Source organism: Neomonachus schauinslandi, chromosome 8 (assembly GCF_002201575.2).
Source record: "Neomonachus schauinslandi chromosome 8, ASM220157v2, whole genome shotgun sequence".
Classification (NCBI taxonomy): domain Eukaryota; kingdom Metazoa; phylum Chordata; class Mammalia; order Carnivora; family Phocidae; genus Neomonachus; species Neomonachus schauinslandi.
The window spans coordinates 6,854,963-6,872,797 of record NC_058410.1 but is presented as its reverse complement, the minus strand read 5'-3'; the positions used below and the strand labels follow the sequence as shown (position 1 = coordinate 6,872,797).

Genomic DNA, 17,835 nt, shown 5'->3' with positions numbered 1-17,835 from the left:
TACATGAAGCCACCAGGCCAACAGTTGGTGGGGTCAATGGAAATCATAAGTAATTACAGGTCTATATTACAGGAAATGTATAAAAAATAGAAGCTGGACAGTATAGAGAGCACGTGAAGGTCATCAGAAGGCTTTTGCTGCAAGGCTTTTTAATCCTGTTCTGATTACAAATCCATAACTATTAATGTGATTGTTGGTACCAGTTATTTATTTTGGAATAAACCCTGCCAACAGTAATAAGATAAAACAGGAAGTATATATTAAGTACGTAAGACTCTAGTACCGATGCCAATGGCGTGCGTGTTTTTCCCCCTCACACCGGGCAATTCTCAGACACCAATACATCTCCATTCTGACATTATCTACCAGGAGACGGCATCAAACTGCACAGTTTAAGGACTCAGTCCTATAAAAATATGCCTCCAAAATCCCATGTCCAGGCTGTCACCTGGATTTTTTTTTTTTTAAGGTTTTATTTATTTATGTGAGAGCGAGAGAAACAGCATGAGAGGGGAGAGGGTCAGAGGGAGAAGCAGGCTCCCTGCCGAGCCGGGAGCCCGATGCGGGTCTCGATCCCAGGACTCCGGGATCATGACCCCAGCCGAAGGCAGTCGCCTAACCAACTGAGCCACCCAGGCGCCCCTGTCACCTGGACTTCTGACCCACCTGCTATAGATCAGAGATTCTGACCCACCTTCTATAGACTGGAGGTTCCAATGACCCCCTCCTTGGGTTTGGTTAATTTGCCACAGTGGCTCACAGAACTCAGAGAAACATTTTACTTATTAAATTACCAGTTTAGTTATGAAAGGATGTAACTCAGGAACAGTCAAATGGAAGAGATGCTTAGGACAAAGTATGGGGAAAGGGGTGCAAAGCTTTCATGCTCTCTGAGCATGCTACTCTCCCCCAAATCTCCGTATGTTCACCAACCCAGAAGCTCTTTGAATATAATCCTTTTGGGTATTTATGGAGGCTTCATTACAAGGCATGATTGATCAAATCATTGGCCATTGGGGATTGAACTCCATCTCTAGACCCTCTTCTCTCCCTGGAGGTCAGATGTGGGACTGAAATTTCCAAGGGTTACAGCTCATGGTTGGCTCCCCAAACAACCAGCTCCCATATCTCATTAACATAACAAAAGGAACTTATTTTTTTTTTAAAATTTTGTTCCTCTCATCACTTGGAAAATTCCAAGGGTTTTAGAAGCTCTGAATGGACAAAGACCAAATATATATTTCTTATTATAAACCACAATATTACAGTACAGAATTCTATTTCTCAAGAAAGTTCATGATGAATATACAAGTTGCATAGGGGTTAGCCCACATTTTTCATCAACCAGAGGGACTTTTAAAATATCATCCACCAGAGGAAGACCAGAGACACGAGCCTGCTGCAGTAGAATCAGAGTCTACTACAAAGTCCATGGTTATTTTAAGAATGCTGTGCTTGATTTTACAGAGGCAGCTCAAAAGGTACATGTGCATATTACTCAGTGAAGTGTGGCTTTTCATTTAGATCAAATGACGGCTCTAAATTAATTTGCTCAGTTTTGATTCCAGGTGTTCTTATGCATGTACAAAAAGGTAAGTGAAGGTTACCTTTTTGAAAGGTTAGTGTTCGTTTGCTTAGCAGAACTTCATGAAGAGTTAAATTGAATAGTCTCCTATTACTGCCCCACTACACGATGAAAATGGAAAATCTGTTAATTCCAAAAATTGTCCAATTATTCTTTTCATGTAATTCATTGACTCAAAGTAAAGCTTCTGGAAGTTTATGCTCTTGATGGCAAAATATTTGACATTATTGTGAGTTCTACTGTAATTCAGTTGAAAGTTCAACATTGAATATATTCCTTGTTTTTAAAGTGACAGTATGAGTATATATTTTGATGGAATATAACATCATGGTTGAAAACAATGTCCTTACTAAATTTAGGAACTTGTGGAACATGCTTGAATTAATTGTGGTGTGCATGTTACTCATAATTGTGTCAAACAAACTGTGATATTCCACCAATCAAAGCAGAAACTATAGCTGCCAAAATTTACAAATATTTTTACATGGAGTAACTGAACAACAGAGTTATGACAAAACTGATGTTGGATTAAAAAAAAAATCTCTCTTCAGGGTGGCAGTATGCACTGTCTCTCTTTTCTTCCCATCATCCATCACACTTTTAGGAAAACTTCAGCCTTAAAAAAGACTGCGAATTTCCTACTGAAAGGTGCTAAAACAGGCCAAAATATGCCACACTGTCATAGGATTATTTTGAGCTGAAGGCAACTGAGAAGAAGGAGATATAAGAAAAGCTCTTCCCCTTCCCCTACTTGCCTAAAAGCAGGACATAAATTTGTGAAGGTACTCCTCCTCCCCAGTAACCCATCAGGAAGGACAGAAGTTAATCACTGGACCCTTATCAGCCCACAGACAGTACCAGAACAATCTACATGACAAGCTTCAGGAATGAGCCCTTATCTTCCATTAGTCCCTCATATATTTACCTTCCCACAATTTGCTGCTAGATGAGCCCAAGTTCTACCCACCCCTTTGAGATATTCATCTCTGGATACCCCCATGTATATGTGTGATGCACACGTTAATGAGCTTCTGTCTGTTTTTCTCTTGTTAGTCTGTCTTTCATCAGTACCCCAGCTGGAGAAACTAGGATAGAGGGAAAATATTTTTTTCCTTCCCTATACTACAACAGAATTAACTACTTTACAAGAACCTTCTAAATTTGTTTGTATTTTATTTAAAATCAGTTTGCAATCTTTAATTAAAGTATTTAATTAATGGAGTACCCTAAATCTTCCATCTTTTGAAGGTTAAAGTAGATATAAATCACTAAAAAAAAGTTTGTGAGAAGACATTTAAACTAAGCCTTACAAAAGTAAAGGAGAAATGATACAAAAGGTTTCCATTGTGGAATCTATAATTGAACTCTTGGGATACTTCAACGTGTGGGAAGAGTCTTTTCATACAACTCTTACTTTTAATCAGATAAATTTATATTTCTATCATAAAGAAGTGAATTTGTGAAAAGCTTCTGGTTTTGCTGCATCTAAATGTGGTGGAGCTTTCAAAATACATATAAATAAAAATAACTTATTTGGCAAGTTCTGTTTTATAAAAAAAATGTTTGTCAAAGAAAGGTTCTTTGAGTAAAGGAAAAGATAATACTTGGGCTAATAGTAATATTTATTCTGCCAGTAATATTTATTCATTTTTTTAAAAAAAGATAGAATTGAGAATAGTCTCAATCAAAATCTCTGAGCTTACTCCTAGTAGAGGGAGATTTTTCTCAAAAACATTATGGTCTACAGAGAAATATTAATTGGAGGTGGTAACAATTTCAAATGCTTTAGTCACACTACAACTTTGAAGAAGACTACAGAAAACTGTATTTCTAAATTTTTTAAAAAGAAAGTAACACAAAAATACATTTTGAATAAAATACTGAATACATAGTGTTGGAGACAGATAGACAGCATTCCAAGAATAATAAGGAATGCACGGGTTAGGGAAGGTCATCATCATAAAGGCACAACTAATGGAGGAAAAGGCGGAGGGAGAAAAATCATGGAGACAAAGAAAGGGAAGAGTGTAGTGGAATTTAGTGCCCAGCTTTTTCTCTCAACACGATGCTCATAGTTACATGTAGTTCAATTCATTTATCGTCTTTTATGTTCATACCACAAGATGTCATTGACTGACACTTGGTTTATGTCAAGTTTTTAGCTATCATTAATGATGCTGCTATGAATATTCCTTACATGTGTTTCTGATGAACATAAGTATGCATTTCTGATTGGTCTATACCTACAAGTGGAATTACTGGGTCATATGATAAGTGTACATTCATCTTCAAGGGTGTACTGCCAATCAATTTTCTAGAATGGTTGCATCCCGTTTACGAGCCCATAGTAGCATATGGGAGGTGCAGCTGCTTCATATCCTTACCAGAACCTGGGCTTGTCAGTCTCCTAGATTTTAGGTATTCTGTTGGGTACATCATAGTAACAGATAGCAGTTTTAATTTGCATTTCCCACTTGCAAATGTTTATAAATCATTTGGATAATCTCTTTTTTCTATCAAAGTATTTTGCCCATTTTTCTATCATGTTGTCTTTTTTATCAATGTGTAGAAGTTCTTTACACATTCTGAGCCCTTGATCACTTACATGTGTTGCAAAATTGCCCACTCTGTGGCTTGTCTATTCACTCCTTTAAAGTGCCTTTTGATAAGTTCTACATTTTAATGTAGATAAATTTATCAAACTTTTCCCTTATAAATTGATTTTTTTCACCCTGTATAAGAAATCTTCCTCTACCTTAGAGTCACGAAGACTTTACACTGTTTTATATTCTAGAGGCTTTCTTGTTTCAATGTTTATATTTATATCCATAATTCCACTTGATATTGACTTTAATGTATGGTATGACATAAGAAGTCAAGGTTCACTTTTAAACATCAACATTAAACCACTTTATCCAGAACTATTAACAGTCTTTTCCCCCATCTCTGTGATTCCACTTAATTACAACCAAGTGACTATATATATATATATATATATATATATATATATATATATATATGGATCTGAATACAGGACATGGCTTAAAAATATCATTTTATATCTGTAAAAATACTTATAATTTTCCCAAGACAAACTAAAGGGGCAGCTAAGCAAAATACTTCTGCAGGGAGGAATACACAAAAGAGCAATCAGATGATTAAATGGAGCAGAGATATTCAGAGGGAACAAAGATGAAGACCGGCTGAGAGGTACCACCACTTGTCATCCAGTACATGCTCTTCCCTGTGCCCTCAATCCTGGACATCTCTCCTTGAGGACCTCAGGTGACATCTTAGTGAGCAGGGCTCCACCCCCAGTGAGGAATCTCCCTCCTGCTGGGGGACCACAGAGCGTGTGGGCTGCTCAGTTGCTCTGGGTCTTCTCGTGCTCCATAGCAGGTACCACGTCCTCCTCAGCTCCCCATCATAGCTGCTGCCCCTGAAGCCTCCCCCACTATTTGTCCCAGGGAGCTCCTCTACGCTCCACAGCCCTAGGACCCTGATCATAGCCTCTCCTGTTAAGCAGTAGGGGCCCACACAATGCCTTCTCTGGAGGGAAGGAACCACCCTCACAGAAACCCCAGACTAGAGTTATCCCTCATGCCCCTCATTTGCTGCCTGTACATTAGTTGGAGTGCCATTAATCCCAAATAAACCAATAGCCACAACTCCACAAATACTCCTTCAACATTTAACTTCTATTTGAAATCACCCCTCCACAGCCCATTTCTATCTTCTAGCTACAATCTCTTTCTTTCCCACAATTAATGATCTTTTTTTTTTTTTTTTTTTTGAGGCAACAAACATATTCCTGAGGCCACACAGTATGGTCGCTAACTAGGGGCAGGGATTTTGCTGTCAGTATCATTGTGGAACAAATACAAATACGGATCCATGCTTTCTATTTTAGAGCAATGTGACCCTCTCTGGGCAAGTAAGATACACTCTTTGTACTTTATTTTTCTTATTTGTACAATGGGCATAACATTTATCTCAGAGAGGCAAAGTGATCAATATACATGCAAAATATCTAACAAATGTCAACAGAGCAGTAGAAATTGTTACCCGTTGTTGAACCTCCGCTGTCCTGGGCAGTCCTAGCCTGGTGGAATATATAATTAGGTCAGATTATCTTGGTGTGCATGTGGGTCTGGCCTGAGCATATATGAAAACAATCCTACACAGTCAGAAAATACCACAGAGAACACTTTCATTCAGCCCGGGAGAAGGAACCAGATCTGGAGACTGGCAAGGGCAGCACCAGGCGTCAGAGTTAGGCTTTGGGAGTTAAGGTCTGGTCATTTCCAGGGGAACAGGTAGGAAGGAGGTGTGGCAGCAGACAACGTCAGCAGCGAGCTGACCGAGTGTAAAAGAAGAGGGAGCAGGCCAATTAGTGCATGCTCGGCTTAAACTCACACAAATTATTCCATGTATTTTTTCTTTTTAATGCTGTCTCGACCAAGTTTAAAGAATCGTTGGAAAGACTTGGCCTTAAAAAAAAGAAGCTGGGGTCCCTGTTTGGGGGAATGACACACTGAGAAAGCCCTCGGGTGTTATCAAACTCTGCCCTGCCCGAGCCAGCCCTTTTCCACCACGCCACTCACTGCCGGCATATACAGCTGTCATCTGTCCGCCCCACGTCCCATCAGCTGTAAGCACCTAGAACAGTTCACTTGAGTCGTAGATGAGCTCCGCAAATACCTAGTGAGTGAACAGGTTGACTTTTCAGTCCTCCCTAATGTTAGAGAAGGTGCTAAGGATGGCAGACGTCCGCATGAATTGGCTTTCCCCGTGATACTGGTGTCAGAGGACACCATTTCCACACACTAACGTGTGCATGTGACGGTGTGAGGACTGTCACACCCGTACACGGAGGAGCCCTCAGTGCTGTGGAAATGTATATCTGGATCTAGAAACCCTGGAGACTTTTTTCCAGCATGCTGCAGATAGAGGAGTGGAGGCCATGCTTTCTTTGACGTGAAATCTGCCAAATTAACAAAAAACAGGAACAACACGTCGTGACCCTTACTTCAATAAATAACTCTGCTTGCACTCCAGGTGATTGAGACTATTGCTTGTTTGGTTGTTACTAACTCTACAAACTGTGGAAGCAACAAGGGGCAAATCTGCAAATACTTACTTCTACAGGTCATGGGAATAAGCAGCTACATCAATGGCGTTTGCAGAGGGAAAGGTAGGTCATGTCATTGCTTACCACTAAGCATGTCCTAGCAGGTAGAAATTTCCCAAGGGTATGAAATCAGCACAAATAATTTGCAGTGGAAATAATTTCTTGCCCTCACCAAATTTATAACCAATTGCTAATTACAAAGATAAAACTGCAACTAAAAACAAATGAACAAGGGGTGCCTGGGTGACCCAGTCAGTTGGGTGTCTGCCTTCGGCTTAGGTCATGATCTCCGGGGTCCTGGGATTGAGCCCCACGTCTGGGCTTCCTGCTCATCGGGGAGTCTGCTTCTCAATCTCTCTCTCTCTCCCTCTGCCCCTCCCCCCTGCTCATGTTTTCTCTCTCTCTCTCTCTCTCTCTCAAATAAATTAAAATCTAAAAGAAAAAAAACCTAAAAACAAATGAACGAGCCACATACATTTTTCTAAGTAAAATATTGCTAATTAAAAACTATGTGATTATTTATTTCCAATGAAAATGGACCTTAAAAATAATGTGTGGCCGTCAACAAAGTTCTAGCAAAGCCACTTGGATGCTTTATGGAGATGGTTGCTTCCTAACCTCCACCATCAGAAAATGAACTGCTTAAAATCCAGACATTTACAACATGCGCGGTTGACCTTAACGGATACAAAACTGGTCCAAGAGCATTTGCAATATTGTCCTTTTCATATGCAAAGCTACCTTCCAGCCCTAGCAGACAGCCCTGCCTTTTACTCCACAGAGGAAACCCAGACCTGCAGGGGGTCAGGTGTGATGAGAGACAGCACCAACTCCAGGGACCTCACATACAGGTGAGGCAGATGAATTTCATGCACAAGCATCTGTAACATCTCCAGGACACCCCGCTGATGCAGCCCCCTGCAGTTGAAATCTACAGGGTTCACTGCAGGATATGAAGGTCACTGACTGACATTAAAACTGACACGGCTCATATTTCAAAGTATCAGTGTTGATAAACTATTTCTTCTGTTTTCATAAGTAACTGACCCCAAACAATATAGCTGAGAAATCTATATCTTAAGGTTAGACTTCAAAATTTGACTTTTCCCCTTACTCCTACTAACACCGTAAAACTCTCCATTGATTTCTGATTAAGTTGTTTCATTCAGTTTTGGAAAATTCTATTAAATTCAGAAGAAGGGTTTTTTTTTTTCCCCATTTGTTTATTTGATTTCTAAATTCCAGAATAATTACTAGGGTGTTATATTAGTTACAGGTGTACAATACAGTGATTCAACACTTGTATACCTCACTCCGTGCTCATCATGATACGTGCACTCTTACAGAGGGGGTTTTCTAAAAGGAAAGTGTTCCATAGAAAGAACTTGCTTTCTGTTTGTTGCTCTGCATAAAAGCAAATTTACTTTAATTCAAATCAGTAAATATTTATTGAAATCTCTTTGATGCAAAGGCTCGTGGGGGACATGCAGCATCAGCATGTCTGTGCATCGGCCAAGCTTGGATCGTGACCTTGTGGCGCCTGCACCCCAGAAGGCAGATGGGCTTGTATAGAGCTCAGACGTTTCAGCTCTTACTGGTTTTCCAACGGTCTTTGTATCTCACATTACTGCTAATATTTTCCTTTTCATATGCAAAGCTACCTTCCAGCCCTAGCAGACAGCCCTGCCTTTTACTCCACAGAGGAAACCCAGACCTGCAGGGGGTCAGGTGTGATGAGAGAGACAGCACCAACTCCAGGGACCTCACATACAGGCTGATTCAACTCCCTCCTTGTGGTGTGACCAGATGTAATTTTTACAATGTCCTAGCCTCAATTTCTTCATCTATAAGACAGATACGCGAATAATCTGAAATAAATTTAGTGAAAGAATTATAGGTAATTAAGCACTACCTTCCTTTTCATTTCAAAGAGCCAATGTAATTTCTTGTATGAGAGACTTCACCCATAGGAAGAACTCTCCATCCCGGAAGGGTTTATAGCAGTTCTCTCTCAAGATTGTGCCACACACCCTCTTTCAGGAAAGAAATCACTCCCAGCATACGCAGAGAGAGCTAACTCCCGTGAGGTCTGGAGCACAGTGTGAAGTAGCCTGCTTCAAACTAGAAGATGTATCTTTGAAGTTCCCTGTTTCATCTTAAAAAGGTAAAAGACATTCCATGCTACTCTATAACAGACTCCTGTTTATTATGAAATAAATGTGCTATTCTGACTTACCTTTCTCTGTAATGCTATGTAAAACAGACGTTCTGAGATTCTCCCCTACTTATACGAAACTATCTTTTGTTCCTGGCATGTTACATTACCTAGAGTATACAAGCTATTTCTCTAATAAGAGAAATAAATAGGTCTGTCGGCACAAAGAAGGTCTCTAGAGCTATGACGCACACGCACACAAAATCCAACACTTTTTCCATTACAGAACTAAAGCCATTTACTGAAAGAGGCCATGTTAAAGATTTCAGTTAAATTATATGTGGCTATATCTGGAGTCTCTGAAGATGCTCTTCAGACCCCGATGAATGTATAAAACCATCAGTTCCCATCTAATGCCAAAATGTCAAGAAACGGTTAAGTTGATAAAATATAACTGTTAAGCAATGTCTTGAAATTGGACAGAAAAAGAACTTGTATATTAATTCTAAATCACAGCATAAATGCCAAATATAACTAAAATTAAAGTGTGAATTGAGAGAAGCCTAAGACATAACAAATGTATTCAAAGGAAAGTAACTAAGATCCCCATTTTTTAAAATCTCTGTTAAATGAATGAATGAATGCATACTAAAATACTGCCAAATGATAGTTAAATCACTCTCCCCCAGGATACCAAGAGCAAGTACAAATGGACTTAGAGATAAATCTTTACTAATCTCCAAACCCAAGTAAATCTTTTAAGTCTGCAATCCCAAGGCAGCATTACTTCAATAGGCTGAATGAATTTTAAGACAAATTTGAAAGCAAGAAAATTATAAAAATACATTTATATCACACAACAATGACATCAAAAACATAAGTCTTTACTGGAAAAGTTGAGGAAAATTATAAGGTAGTACCAGTTCTTAGATTTAATGTCCTACTAGGAGCTGAGATTTAAAACCTGTTTCTTGAAAGTTAAATCTTGGCTGTGCAAACATGGTTATTTTTTTTAGTTTGTCTTCAGCTTTGTAAACTGAAGAACGGCAGATAAAGGTGGAAAAACGTGCAGGAATTCACTAGGCAGCCTCAGAAGGAGCAAAGCAGAAGGGTGGGGATGATTTCTTTCTCTTTTGCCAAATGGTATCACGCTAATAATTTCTGTTTTGTAATTTTCAAATTTTACATTTAAAATTTTAAGAATAATATTGCAAAGTAAGATTCAAGAAGCAGAAATACCATTTTCCCCCAGGCAGGGTGTGTTGCAAGATACACATACTGGTCAGGGAAAGCACACAAATCTCACCGTGCCATTGGCCCTGTCATTTTCACAGGGCAGAGACTGCCACTCCTAAGTCGAACTGAGCTATCGAGGAGTGTTCTGAGCCTTTCTGATGGAATTTCTATTGGAAATACATAACAAAATTATGATGTAAGTGATGAATCACTAAATTCTACACCTGAAACTAATATTACACTGTATGTTCACTAATCGGAATTTATATAAAAACTTGGGGGAAAAAAAGGAAATACATAACAACATCGCCGTTCTGCCTTCAAGTGCTGTACTTTCTGTTCTTGGCTCAAGTTTTTGGTTGTTTTTTGTTTTTTGGGTTTGTCTTTTTTTTTTCTTTTTGTTCAGTTCACTACTTTTAGTTCATAAACGTAAGACTATCAACTGATAACCTTGAGTGGCTGCAGATCAACTCACTACTGTGGGTAGAGGGGACCGCGTGGCTGGATGGCAGATGGGAATCTGCTGGTTCATGTAAAACCTCAGGCTACTGTGGTTCTCAAATAGCTCACTTCTCTAAGAGAGGGGAAAATATTTTATTATTTTTTATTTTTATTTTATTTATTTGACAGAGAGAGAGAGAGAGAGAGAGAGTGCGCATGAGCAGGGGGAGGGGCAGAGGGAGAGGGAGAGGCAGACTCCCTGCCGAGCAGGGAGCCTGATCCCAGGACCTCAGGATCATGACCTGAGCCAAAGGCTGATGCTTAGCTGACTGAGCCCCCCAGGTGCCCCAAGAGAGGGGAAAATATTTTATATACAAGGTAAACTCGAAAGACACAAACCACGTACCTGAATAAAATTTTAAGCCTAATATCTGGAAATGAATAACACATCTGTTAGACACATAGACCTTTACATATTATAACCACAAATGTGGGCTGTGGAAATGAGTGTCACTGAAAACCTCATCTTTTATTTCTGCATTTGTCAGCAGGCAGGACCACAAACAAGTGTTTTCTCAAATGATACGATCGATTTATAAGCTGTGAGCAAGCACTGTTCCTACCTCTTGCAAGCTTTTAAAACCAGCCGGAAACTTATAGATGACCTACTGCAATTCTCAGACTTTATAAGGAACCTGAAGGCCTAAGAGATTGTGTTATTTTCCTAAAGTCAAAAAGTTGGCTTAGTGGTGTTGGAGACCCTTGAATATGTTATTAGACACTTATTAAGAATGTAGATGAGGGCGCCTGGGTGGCTCAGTTGGTTGAGCGACTGCCTTCGGCTCAGGTCACGATCCTGTAGTCCCGGGATCGAGTCCCGCATCGGGCTCCCTGCTCGGCAGGGAGTCTGCTTCTCCCTCGGACCCTCCTCCCTCTCATGCTCTCTGTCTCTCATTCTCTCTCTCTCAAATAAATAAATAAAATCTTTAAAAAAAAAAAGGCTGATTTAAAAAAAAAAGAATGTAGATGAAAGAGATATTAATCTCTTTGTATACAAAATCGTATGTTTGTAAAGCACAACAATAAATAAAATTTCTACCTTGCAACCAATTTTCTACAATCTCTTTTAGAGGACAGAAACAGAATGAATACTTCCTAACTCATTCTATGAGGCCAAAATTACCTTGATGCTAAAACCAGACGAAGACAATACAAGAAAACTACAGACACATACCTCTCATGAGCATAGATGCAAATATCGTCAAGAAAATATTTGCGAATCAAATACAGAAAAGCTTAAAAAGAATGATATACAATAGTCAAGAGGGATTGAACCCATGTATAAATAGCTGATTCAACACTCAAATAAATTAATATAATCCATCATAGACTAAAACAGGCTAAACACCAGACTAAGAGAGAAAAATCACATGATAATATCAGTAGACACAGAAAAAGGTATTCAACAAAATCCAACACCCCCATTCATGATAAAAACTGTCAGAAAACTAGGAAAGAAACCTGAAGCTTTCCCACTAAGATGAGGTACAAGGCAAGTGGGTCCTTTCTGGACCACTCCTTTTCAACATCACACCGGATGGCTTTGCTAATGCAAACAAGCAAGAAAAAGAAATAAAGGGATATGGATAGGGAAGAAAGACATGAAACTGCGCATGTTCACAGATGACATAATAATCTATGCAGATAACCTGAAAGAATCCACAGATTAATTCCTGAAATAATAAGCGGTTACAGCAAGGTTACAGGATACCAGGTTAATATGCAAAAGTCAATCACTTTCCCATATGCCAGTGACCAACAAGTGCAATTGAAATTAATCCTCTGGTTTTAATCTATTATGTAGTTAATGATGCCTAATTTGACTAATGATGGATGATTACGGTACATACAAAAATAAATAAAACAAACATAAAATATAAATAGATACCCCAATTTGTATTTTCAATTCTGTAATTAAATAACTTGATTTACCTCCAGAAAGATGTGATATTTCAAAACCCAAACCAAAGAAATACATTGAAACATACATTCACAGGTCAGAAAACCTTATATTAATAAAGGACACACTGATATTTAAGTGAACGAGAAAGTAACTGCAGAGTCCATCTTTTTTTTTCTTCAGATTCTTCCTAAAGCTTTCATACTGAGAAAGTCCTGCATTTTACTCTCACAATAGAGAATGCAAATAAACAAAAAAAAAGAAAAAAGAAAATGCAAATAAGTTAGAAATGCTCAAACTTGCCAATAAAAATTAAAAAAAATATTAATGACAAAATTAATGTCGTTTAGCAAATAAGCAAAAACTAAAACTATGAACATAATACTGGAAAAGATGCAGCCGGGAACCCTCTGATAGGCAATCATGGTCTAAAATGGAAATAAACTTGGCGATATGCATCAAGAACCTTAAACATGTCCATTAACACTGACCTTCTGTTACCATTTCTAAGACACTATTCTTAGATTCAAAACAAGCAGTCGATGATTTTTGGAAAGGGATCTAGATTTAAGGGTTACTTAATTTAATATTTTTAATTAGAAATAATTCAAATCACCAGCAATAGGGAAATGATTAGAGTATTCCCAAATGATGAAATCTTAGGTACCTATTTAAAACAAAAAACACAACTTGTTTTCATAGGATATATCATAGCAGGGAAAATTTCTCATGATGCAATGTGAAGTGGAAAAAGCCAGATACAAAACTGTATATACAATATGATTACATTTCGCACATGCCCCCCCCCTCCCAGGTATACATGCAAATATTTAGGCAAACTCAAGATGCTGGAAAGAATTAAACCAAAATCTTACTAACCATGAGGGTAAAAACATTCTTTTTTTTTTTTAAGTTTTTGTGAGTGAATCACTTCTAAATTAGAAAAGAAAGCATTTGCAGAAAAAAAAAAAAAGAAACCACAACAATTAGCAAAGTACAACATAAAGTATTGGTGTGTCTTATGCAGGTATTTATGAAATCCCTATGTATGAACCCTTCACTGTAAGAGGAGGGGGCCTCTTCCTTTATTTTACACACAGACTATTCCTTTGCTGCCTTATATACGAAGGGACCTCATTCAGTCAAGTGGTTGGTTCTACACACACACTTAAATCTAATTGAATACAATAGCTTCTATTTATAAAATCCCCTTAAAATAGAGGAAAAATTTTATTGCAACAGACAATATTACTTCTCCAGCAATCATCCCCCTGTGCATCTGGGAAGTGGTTTGTTTCTCTGGGTGGATGTTGTGAGTTACTCATACGAAGGTGATAGCTTAGTAGCAGGAAGAATGGAGAGCAATGCTTGGGGTAAGACAGTACGATCAATACTACGTATCTTAACGCCATCTTTACCAACTCTAATGGAAGGTTTTTAAACATTGGCTGGCAGGCTGCATTCTGACTCAGAGAAAAACTCCTTTCTCCTATGAAAAACTGAGACGTGATTTTAACTCCTCAGTGCTTGCAGACCTGTCGAGCTCTCGGTTTCAGGACTCCCCAGCTCCTTTCCTGAAATACCAGACAAATCAGCTGTTCTTGCAAGTTGAAACCATTAGCTCGTTGCAATTCATTCACCTTACGGGGGGGTGTTGGAAAGCTGCATTTTAGGCAATATTGTGGTGTTCCCTATCACAGCAGGAACTAAAAATCCAGCAGCAAAAAAAAAGTCTCATTTTTATCCCTTCTTGAATACAAGTTTGTCTAACAGATGCTGTTGAGGATTTGGGGCTTCTATTTGTCAATATTTTTATTTAAATTTATTAAAGGATAGAAGTGTTATGTTAGGAGTGTTAATAATACCCACTAACCACGAAATCACAGAGCTTAAGGTAACTTTAAAAGGCCACCTAACACTCTCCCAAGACTAGAGAGAGACAACACTGAAATGCTGAGGGTATTTATCTGTCTTTGTTTAAAAGTCTGGAAACAAGGAGGATTCTTTGACTTTATTCATCAATTCACTTTGGCATTTCACTAAAAGTTCTTCTTGATATCAGGGCTAGGATCCCTCTGTTGCAATTTGAGCTTCTAGCCAACCTCAGAGAATGTGGAATAAAGCTATATTCTGTTCATCTGAATAAAGTAAGGAGTTCTACTCTCAGCCATCAACTCTGAAGATTCAATAGGCTCAGGTTTTTCTACTTGGTCTTTGCCTCCCAACCTGAAATTCAAATCTAGTCCTTATCCCTGGTTTTCCGAACACAGCGTCTCCACATTTTCTTTCTTCTACTGAGATTAGACATAACCAGGTCCCAAACTAGCTACATGCTTTTATTTTGGGTGTATGAATATGTGTGAAGCCCCAATATAAACACTGGGCAAGTTATATGGAAGAACAGAAGTGTGTGGAAAAGACATTTTAATAAAATGTTGGGGTGCCCAGCTGGCTCAGTCAGTAGAGCGTGTGATTCTCGATCTTGGGATTGTGAGCTCGAGCCCCACATTGGGTGTAGAGATGGCTTAAAATAAAATGTTATGGATCATATATTCTAAGAATGAATGGTGCTCATAAATTGTTATGGTGTTCCTAACACTTATTTTTTTAAGATTACACTACTTGTAGACATAAGTCATCTCACTTTTATCTTTAGCATACTATTTGGCCACTGACCACATTAAGGATTTGGCACTTTAAAAAGTTTGATTATAGTGAAATATACCCACATTGGGTGAACGGCATCGAAGCTTTGACCATGGACCACACTAAGGATTTGGCACTTTAAATAATTTGATCATACTGAAATACACCCACATTGCATGAATGGCGTCGAAGCAAAGCAGACACTCCTCAAGAAAGAGAAACCACTGAGGAGGTTCCCACGAGAGGCCACCACCGGGAAAGCAACCTGTGGAGGGTGACGGTGTTTCCGAGCCTTACCTGATGTCGGTACACGTTATGCAGGTGATGTCTCGACTGTTTGTCGTAATCAGGTTCAAAGCTACTGACGTTTCCTTGTCGCAGGTTGGGTGTGCTCCACATTTAAAGAAAAATTCCTAAAAGAATGAGAACTCTGTGAGAAATCTCAGGCATGGAGCTCAGCTGGCCATTTCCCATCTCCAAACATTTTCACAGTGAACAATCTCTTCGGGCAAGAGAGGAAATCTATTAGTAGGTATGAGTTAGAAATAAGTCCACATCAAATCTTTGGAAGGAAACTAATACCCTCATGCCAAACTAGGCCGCGATCCCCTTGTTAGGAGGGTCCAAGTGTCTCTGCTCATCTTCCTTTGCTCTTTCAGCTCTGGAGCTGGGGAAATGCTCTGTGACTCTGGTTTAGCGATGCCCTTCCATGATAAGTGAGTCTAGTAGAATAGCACAGTGTCAATGCAGGAGGAAGCCTGAAACAGTATCTCACAAATGAGGAAAGGGAGACACTGAGCCATGAAATGATTTGCCCAAAGTCAAACAATCAGAGGTGAAGGCAGGAAGTAACCAGACTTTCTAAGGGGAAACTCAGAGCTTTTTCCATGGCCTGCTACACAATCGGTCAGTTAGCAGCAAGGATGTGATACAGAGTAAAGAATCGAGGGAACACTCCTATGAATAAGCATGTTCGAACACGGAGACTTACACAGTAGCAGAGGGTGACTCTTCCCCAGACACTTCCTGCACCATTTTCTGCCTCTGTAGAGGGTCCCAGAATTCCCTGGGAGACTCGGACCCTGCCCCCCACGCTAAGCAGCGGGGAATGTTCTACACCTGTACTTATCTCCTTAATTGGCTTCGCCAGCCTTGTCCTGCACACTTAGCTTTTCACGTAGGTCACATTCTTTTGATTGCTTATATTCTCCCTTCTCAACCCAAATCTTCTTTTTATTTTTCTTCATTTCTTCCCCTTGTTATTTCTCCATTTGTTCACACACCCCTTTACCCTTGGTACATTAAGGAGCTCAGCACAGTAATTGCTCTGCCTCTTGCCTGACAGTCTTTACACCTTCCACGATCACCACGTCCATGAAGTGAAGTTCTCTGCTGCGGCAAAAATCCAGCACAAGTTTATCACTGGACAGCAGAAGAGCACTTGCACACCACACCTCCATTCGAGTATAACTACCTGGATTGTGGACAGTAGTTCCCCTGGAAACACTAGACTCGACCTTTTATTACAGCTCCAGATATTAGTTTCTGGCTTTGTGGGACTTTGTGGGTCCTTGTTGAGCTTTTCAATCTGCATGGTAGCCTGAGAGCACCCACAGACGATATGCAGATGGACACCTATGACTGTGTCCTAACACAACTTTATTTATAAAAACATTTGGAAAATGGGATTTTGTCCATAGGCCATCATTAATGGTCCACCCCTGATATAGACTCCGAAGTATTATGGAATCCCTTTTTCATATCTGTATCTTAACAGTGCCCCGCAGAGAAGAGGCATTAGATATATTTTCTTAAATGAAAACATCAGTAGGTTTATTCAACAAATTCTACCATCATCCCTTTATACATCTGACAGCACTACCTTTCATTTATTCTTTCCCTACTTATAACCCAACTAACCTCATTCTCCTCTGACCTGAGATACAATGAGTAACACCTGTGGCTCTCAAACACCCGTTGCACCAGAATCACCTGGTGGAGGGTGGGAGGGTGTTACGCTAGACGTTGCTGGGCCCCACACCAGGGTTTTCTAATTCAGTAGTACCGAAGTAGGGCCCATGATTTGCATTTCTACCATGTTGGCAGGTGGTGCTTTTACTACTGCTCTGGGAACCACACATTTGAGACCCGTCGAGTTACAATGACACTGGTGGTAAAGAGAGTAACTCTGTTTATTCTCTCCGAAGACGACAGCTGTAACACGCCTCTACTGTCGCATCTGAAAATGACGCCATGTCTCAGGTAACAGGTGTTACTCTCCAAACATCTGAAGTGTGCCACTGTACAGAGAAGTGTCCCCAAGCCAGCTGTTTGGAGCCCAGGCTGTCCTTATTTGCAAGTGTCCTACCAACCCCGGGTGGTATACCTGTTAGCCAGAGCCTCTCCTGCCTGCAGCAAGTGGCATACAAGTCGTCCTCCTGCAGTCCCCAGCCCCACAGATGAGGGTGTGACAACAGTCTTGCTGTAATAGACAGGGTGGCCGGTGCTTCTGATGAACGCCTGTTTAGGTGTGTCCATGCGTCACGCCTATGAGCCCTGGTCTTTCCCTGGAGTGGCATGGAAATCCTACTGATGGCTTTCTTCTCTTTTTTTTCTTTTTTACCAGAGAATGCTACCCTCTTCATACAACCTTTTAAAATTTTACAAATCCTTCAAAGGCC

General features: G+C 39.7%; 1 protein-coding gene across 1 annotated transcript in view; it reads right to left on the bottom strand.

The window, feature by feature from the left end:
* The window catches only part of PRKN (parkin RBR E3 ubiquitin protein ligase), a 1,046,212-nt gene that overhangs the window by 546,677 nt on the left and 481,700 nt on the right, over positions 1-17,835 (bottom strand). The window contains exon 5 of the mRNA XM_021693212.1: positions 15,452-15,567. Within this exon, the coding sequence (XP_021548887.1) occupies positions 15,452-15,567 (116 nt within the window). The remainder of the gene's footprint in view (positions 1-15,451; positions 15,568-17,835) is intronic.